Raw genomic sequence first — 7,317 nt, 5'->3', positions numbered from 1 at the left:
AAAACGGATATGTTTTTTATTGAAGGTGTGTGTGTGTGTGTGTGTGTGTGTGTGAGAGAGAGAGAGAGAGAGAGAGAGCTTTTTTGTTGTTGTTTTTTTTTTCAACCGTGTGTAACGTGCCTTCACACATTCTGGTAACCTTGTGGCTCACCAGCATGTGAATCCTTAGGCTTTCAACATATTGTACTGATATTACAACACAAGGCTCGGCCAAAGCAGTTTACAAAAAGTAGGTTCTTTTAAGGCAGCCATATAGAACGGGCTGCACGCAATGTATCTACAGTTGTGCCAAGCTTAGCACTTGGTAAGCTGCAATCGCTATCAAGTCATTGGTGACCAATTTTGTCAATGAAATTAGTGTAAATGTTTTCTCTTCTCAATGAAAAGACAGGAAACAGACAGCGGTTTTACTTAAACTGCAACAAAACAGTTGTTTGTCCCTCCTTCACATCGCCACCCACGAGAACAGTTGTACCTGGATGTTGTGGACAGTTGTTAGCACCCTAAGTGCCCAGCTTACATGTCTATATAGCCCTAATACAACATGTTTTGCATACGAGGACCAGCTAGTAATTCTCTTAGCATCAGATGGGAGCCCTGCTATCTTACAGCAACAGATGTCTCATATCGTATTTCCACCAGTAGTTGTACCCCGATGACAGTATCGTGCCACAAATACTAATATTTGTGTCCCAAGTGACCAAGCTTGTAAATTTGTCACAGCAAAGCCAACTTACTATGACACCATTCGCCCATAGCATATTGAAGCTATGTACAAATTTTTGGACCACTTTTCCTTGACATGGGTGCTGGGAAATGCTGACGTGCGGAGAGTCTCTTGAGTTTCATCCATAGGTTTCTTCTTGGGGACACTTAAGATAAAAGCTGCTTGATCCCATGTTGCTGCTGTTGCTGTGATACGATAGCCATTATCCCATCTACAATGTATCCCTTCGCTAGGGTATAGAAAGTCGAGCTCGATCACCTGGTCTGAGAACCCAGCATTCCGTGACATGATAACACCCCAGCGGTTGCCTGCCGTTGCCATGGACGTCACATAAAATCCTTCTCTCCACTTCTTATTAATCCACTTGAATGGGAATGACTCACTAACTTTGTACGATTGTTGAGTGTACTGAGTACCTTTTGACATTACAACAAGCGAGCTTCCGTTATTTGCACCAGCTATAGCACTAACGTAATAATTCTTTTCCCACTGTTCCATGATCCATTCCTTGTGTAGAAAGTACTGTGAAAGCTCATAAACTTGATTAGTGAAACCAGTTCCCGCATCCATAATGAGTGCCCAAAGATTTGTGCAAGATGCCACACTGCTGATGAATAGTCCATCTTCATTCCCTTTGTCGATATGCTGAGCAAGCCTATTGTCCGCCACATTGTAATTATACCTTTGCTTCATTGGACGCCGGGCATTATAAACAGAGATCCATTGAGTAGCAGGCATGCCAAGTCGTATCTTCTTCTTTGGCTGCTCCTCTTCAGCATCTGGGAAGCTCAACCTCCCACGCTTCTGACCAACCTTTTGAGCTCCATCTGTGTTGATAGGCCTTGTCTCAGGATTAGCTTCAATAATTCCATCAAACAAAGTTATCAAATTAGCATAATTTGGTTCTTCATCAAACTTCATGTTGACAACTGTCTCAAGGAAGTTCTTGAAAGGAACTGGGCAAAAACAGCAAAGCGTATCCAGAGACGTGGCCATTTTTTTCTTACAGACAAGAAACCCTTTGTTATCCCCCTGATAGCCTTGCCATGGCAAGCGACCTCGAAGTAAGAAAATCAAAGTGTAAGCAAGAGACTCTAGGTCATCTCTGCGACTGCTCGTTCTGCCCAAATGTGCATGCACACTTGCATACCGCACAGTTCCCCTAAAAACATCAGGTCTCTGGTCATAATCAACATGTTGCCCAGTATTTGCATCTCGCCATCTTGTGGCTAGGCCTAAGTCAATAAGGTATAACTTTTTGTCATCAACTGTTCCAGGTTGACCTAGCAGAAAATTTTCAGGCTTAACATCTCCATGGACGTAACCTCTTGCATGTAATTTTTCAAAGATAGAGACGGCTTCTACAGCGATACATGCAACCATTTCTGTTGACATCGCTTGACCAGAGGAATTCCAGATGTCCCATAGGCTCGGACCGAGCATGTCCATGACCATGATATAGTAATCCCCTTGTCGTCCTTTGAAGTGTACGCGTGGTATACCATGGCTGCCCCCAAGTGTATTGTAAACTTGCCACTCGTAAGGGGGACCGTGATTGCAGCCCTTACTATTCTTGTGTTCGAATTTCAGAGCAACCTCAACTGCCTGAGGACCTATCCGTTCTGTGTCTGTACCACCATTTAGCTTGCGGCCGACATAAACTTGACCGAATCCACCCTTACCGAGGTTTTTGTCAAGTATGTAAACAGGTGATCCACCAACTTGAACCCGCTCTGGAAGAATTGCCGCATTTGTGTCATCCTCACCAGCTGCCGCCCGTTCAGCGCTCTTGCCAGCCATCTTCTCCTTTTCCAGATGCTAGCCAGACGAGGATGGACTGCTAAGGTTAGGGTTGAGGTTATTTCCAAGCACCTCTATCCCTGCAGATGCAGGGGCAGCGTGCTAGCCTTCGTAGCTTTTGAGCCTTATGTGCTTTGAGAGATAGCCAACTTTTTTGCTTGACTTTTAGTTTAAGTGCTCGTTCACATGGGTGGGCACCGGATAAATTCCTTCATGTGTGTGTGTGTGTGTGTGAGAGAGAGAGAGAGAGAGAGAGAGAGAGAGAGATTAATCGACATCCATGGTGGTGTAGGCTCTCATGTATTTGTAGACTCCCCTGCTCATGTCGGTGGCGACGCCTCCCCCTTGCATGGTATGTGTTTGCTCCTAATGTTTGAGAGAGAGAGAGAGAGATTAATCGACGTCCATGGTGGTGTAGACTCCCCTGTTTTTGTTGGCGTAGACTCCCCTGCTCTTGCCGATGGCGATGCCTCCGCCTTGCATGGTATGTGTTTGCTTCTAATGAGAGAGAGAGAGAGAGAGAGAGAGAGAGAGAGAGAGAGAGAGAGAGAGATGTGGTATGAAGGTCCCCTTGAATTTTATATTAGTACGGTGGTGACCACGCAGTTTCCCTCCGAGATGCAAATGTACTTACAAGATCTCATCATACAAGATAACCACGCAGTTTCCCTCCACTGTGAAGGAAAGCTACAAGAGATATATCATAGATATCAAAAAAATGTAAGCAATAAAATATATCATAGATGTCAAAGATATTATACATTAAATAAATCGCTTCTATCAATATAATCAAATATCGCAAAGAAGATTTCTCTAGACGAAAAAATATAGTACTATAGCCTAGTATGTATGTGAAGCAAAAGAGAAAGAGTTTGTGCAAGAGATTTGGAGCAGTTGTTGAACGTTGTAATGAGCTATAAAGGCACACATATACTTTCACACTTATCAAAATTTAGTGAAAATTGGCCAAACCAACCCGTGGTTGACTAACTACGATGTTAGAGGTCAGATTCCTTCTGGTGGTGGCTCCAATATCTCTTAGGAGCAGATTAGGAAGTGAGGGTTGTTTTGTGGTTGTGCCCCCGATCGTATCTGACGTAGATGTACCTTTCTCGGCGGTGCATTCCGCAGTTTTGCTCACTCTCTAGGCTGGCAAGATGCGGGACCCCCCGTCCCTACGGCTTCCCAGGGTCAGAGTCTTCAGTGTTCTACAGTTTGGCTACTGAATGTATGCACCAGGTCACCTTTAGTGAGTTTTCTACATTTATTAGCACGTTGGTTATCATACCAAGTCGTTGGGTTTTAGGACAAGTAGGCCTTTTCTGTCACTTGCGTATATAGACAGTCTACATTTTGATCATTTTGTCAGTACAGAGTTTCCAACGTTTTGGGCTATACTCTTTCTCTAGTGTTTTCTCTCTCTAGAGTAGGTATAGCATTGTCTCTCTCCTCTCTCTAGCATTTTTGCATGCACCATCAATCTCTCTCTCTAGCGTTTTGGACATTGATCTCTCTTCCTCTCTCTAACCCTCTCCTTCTCCTCTGCTTGGACACCCTACACGGTGGTTTCCTCGTAGTGTTTGTACATGTGCCCGTTTGATGGTGGGAGTTCGTCTATGTGTAGATGATATCATCATCTACTCCAAGTCCTTGGAGGAGCACAAGCAACATCTCCATGTAATTTTTCAAGCTTTGAGGGAGAACAAGCTTTTTATCAATCAAACGAAGAGCGAATTTTTCCTTCAAGAGATTCAATACTTAGGTCATATTATCTCTCACGATAGTATCCGTATGGATCCATCTAAGTTAGAGGTAATAAATGCATGGCCTAATCCAAGGAATCTACATGAGCTATGAAGCTTTATTGGTATGTGTGCATACTATAGACGCTTCATAACCAAATTCTCTCAAATAGCAGGACCATTATATGACTTAACAAAGAAGAACGTTAAGTACTCATGGAATGCTAAAGAGAAAAATGCTTTTGACAAGCTCAAAGAGAAGCTTACCTCCCAACCAGTGCTTATGCTTCCGGATCTCTCAAAGCCACTTGAGGTGCAATGTGATGCTTGTGGTGATTGCCTTAGAGCAGTCTTGCTTCAAGAAGGGCATGCCATAGCATATGAGAGCCGAAGGCTCAATGCCGATGAGCGGGTCTTGAGCATATACAAAAAAGAGCTTTTAGATGTTCTACATGCCCTAGACACATGGAAGCACTATCCAATGGGGACTCCATTTGTTTTGCAAAAAGACCACCAAAGTCTCAAGTACTTCATGACGTAAACCAAGATTTCCGATAAACAAATGAGGTGGGCAAATTTTCTTTCGCAATTTTATTTTCATATTGCTCACGTTGCTGGTAAGCATAATCAAGTGGCCAATGCACTTTCACAACGACCAAGAGTCAATGCGGTGTTTATAGCAACTCACAATGATCTATCTTCTATGATAGATGAGTATGCTACTAACCCTGACTTTAAATGCATAATGTCAGCCCTTGCATTAGGGAAGAAAGAGGAATCATTCACATTGCAGGATGGTTATCTTCTCCATGGCAACATGCTATGTGTTAATCACTCCCTTTGTGAGAAAGTTATGTATGAATCCCATGCTCCTCCCTATGCAGGACATAAAGGCATTCAACCTACTCTTCAAGGAGGAGAAACGTACTTCTATTGGCCTACCATGAAAGTAGACATAAAGAGTATGTTTCAAAATGTGTGGTATGCCAAAAGATCAATTATGATAGAGGGAAGCAACCTGGGTTACTCCAACCCTTGCCAATCCCTAATTCACCATGGCAGAGTATATCCATGGATTTTATCTTTGGATTACCTAAATCTACCCATGGGAATATGAGTATATGGACAATAGTTGATAGGTTTAGCAAGCAAGCACACTTTATTCCTGTCAAAAAGACTATTAAGGCAAACCAAATGGCAACTTTCTTCATATCACAGATTTTCAAACACCATGGATTAGCACCTAGAATGACCAGTAATTTTTAGAAAGGTCTCTTTGAAAATCTAAGCACAAGATTGAATTTCTCTTCGGCCTATCACCCACAAACGGATGGCCAAAGTGAGTAGCTAATTTTACGATTCTTGATCTGCTAAAGACATGTTACAAAAGTAGATCAACACTCACAATGGGAGAAGTACTTACCCCTTGTATGGTATGCGTACCATAATATTTTCCATACTACTATGGGAAAGGCACCTTTTGAGATCATAGAGGAAAGACATAAAAGTCTTTTGCTACTTAAAGTACATGGGAAGATCTTTGCTAGCCGATGAGTATAGCCGTGACCTACAAGAATCTTTTCAAAAGATTATGGAGGATATATCCATCTCTCAACAAAGTCAAAAGGCTGCTGTTGATACGCACAGAATGGCCTTAATATTCAAAGAAAATGATTGGGTCTTACTCAAGTTTCCCAAGGCTCAACAACGGGCAAAAATCCTATGTGCCATCAAAAGTATTATGCTAAACTAGCAAAAAGATATTATGGTCCTTTTCAAATCTTGAAGCCAATCAATGAGATGGCTTATCAACTCAAGTTGCCCAACCATTGGCTCATACACAATGCTTTTCATGTGATCCTACTTAAGCCTACAAAGGAGATCCACCAAGTGAACCAATTATTGAAGACCCTCCAGAAATCGAAGACCAAGAAGCGGTGCTACAACCCAAAGCTATCCTTCGGTATGAGGACAAGGTACTACGACATGGTAAGATTATCCGACGGTATCTTATCAAGTTCAAATATTATCCTTTTCAAGATGCTAGATGGATGCAAGGAATACAGCTTAAGGATAGTATGAACCTTGTCAATGCTTACAATGCTACATCAGAGTAAGCAAATGTACATTTTTCTTTTAAATGACCAATGTTTTTGTCTTATAAGACTAATTCTCTTTTTATTGTGCACAAATTTAAGTAGTGTGCAACGATGAATGACCTATACATTTCTTGTGACATGCCAATGGGTTCAACTAGCTTGGGAGAGGGTGGAGCAGAAACCCATGTGGATCATTGTGAGGTTGATGGGGTAGGGCCAGATCGTACATTTTGTGGTTCAATATATACTTGTTAAGATGATGACGATGAAGCTCAAGAAGATCCCAATGGAAACCTAGAGGTAGCTGAGCAAGATCTTTCTGATGAGGATGAAGCTTCCATTGCAGCCACTTGAAAACCCCTTTGCCATCGCTACACACAGAAGGGGTTTCTCTACCCTTGCTGCAAACAAACTTACATAATGCCTTTGATCGTTCTCCCTTCTCATCTCAGCGCTCATGTTGCAAACCTACAGTTATGTGATGATCTCTTATCAATATGGGGGCTAGGGCACGATAATCAATAACATTGAGAATCAACATCTTGAAATAGTTTAATGTGTACACACTTCATAGCCTTTACGCCTAGAAATAAAGTCTGAAAAAAAGGGGGGGGGGGGGGGGGGGGGGGGGGGGGGGGCTACAGCCCCCCCCTTTTTTTAATATGCGTTCAACGATTTGAGGTCCAGGAAGCTCTTCATTGTTTTCTTCTTGAGCTTCTTAGCATTGGTTTGAGAGCGTAAATCAACAGACTTGGTCTGCATAAGATTGCACTTGCGGGGAGCTCATCTGATGATGATGAGCCATGTCTAGAAGTCCCCTTGACATGGAGCTCCATCGTCTTGAGCTCTATAGAGCGTGCAATTGCGACCTGAGAGGTCACAATTTCTTAGCAATGCGATTGGGAGCTTAAAATTTCTCAAAAGGACGTTGAAAAGTAACGTCTTAATA

The 7,317-nt window shown here is 42.5% G+C and overlaps 1 protein-coding gene across 1 annotated transcript; it reads right to left on the bottom strand.

The window, feature by feature from the left end:
- Positions 1–386: 386 nt before the first annotated feature.
- LOC147453427 (casein kinase 1-like protein HD16) lies at positions 387–2,625 on the bottom strand. Its single transcript, XM_086515612.1, has one exon. The coding sequence runs from the start codon at positions 2,525–2,527 to the stop codon at positions 737–739; it is 1,791 nt and encodes a 596-aa protein (XP_086371738.1). The 5' UTR covers positions 2,528–2,625; the 3' UTR covers positions 387–736.
- Between the last annotated feature and the right edge of the window lie 4,692 nt (positions 2,626–7,317).

Source organism: Adiantum capillus-veneris, chromosome 7 (genome assembly GCF_014529385.1).
Source record: "Adiantum capillus-veneris isolate H3 chromosome 7, ASM1452938v2, whole genome shotgun sequence".
NCBI classification, from domain to species: Eukaryota; Viridiplantae; Streptophyta; class Polypodiopsida; order Polypodiales; family Pteridaceae; genus Adiantum; species Adiantum capillus-veneris.
The sequence above is the reverse complement of the archived record's forward strand: the minus strand, read 5'-3'. Positions and strand labels throughout refer to the sequence as shown.

What these genes read in the sequence shown, in the direction of transcription:
- LOC147453427 (XM_086515612.1), bottom strand. Translation starts at nt 2,527, where the DNA reads ATGGCTGGCAAGAGCGCTGAACGGGCGGCAGCTGGTGAGGATGACACA.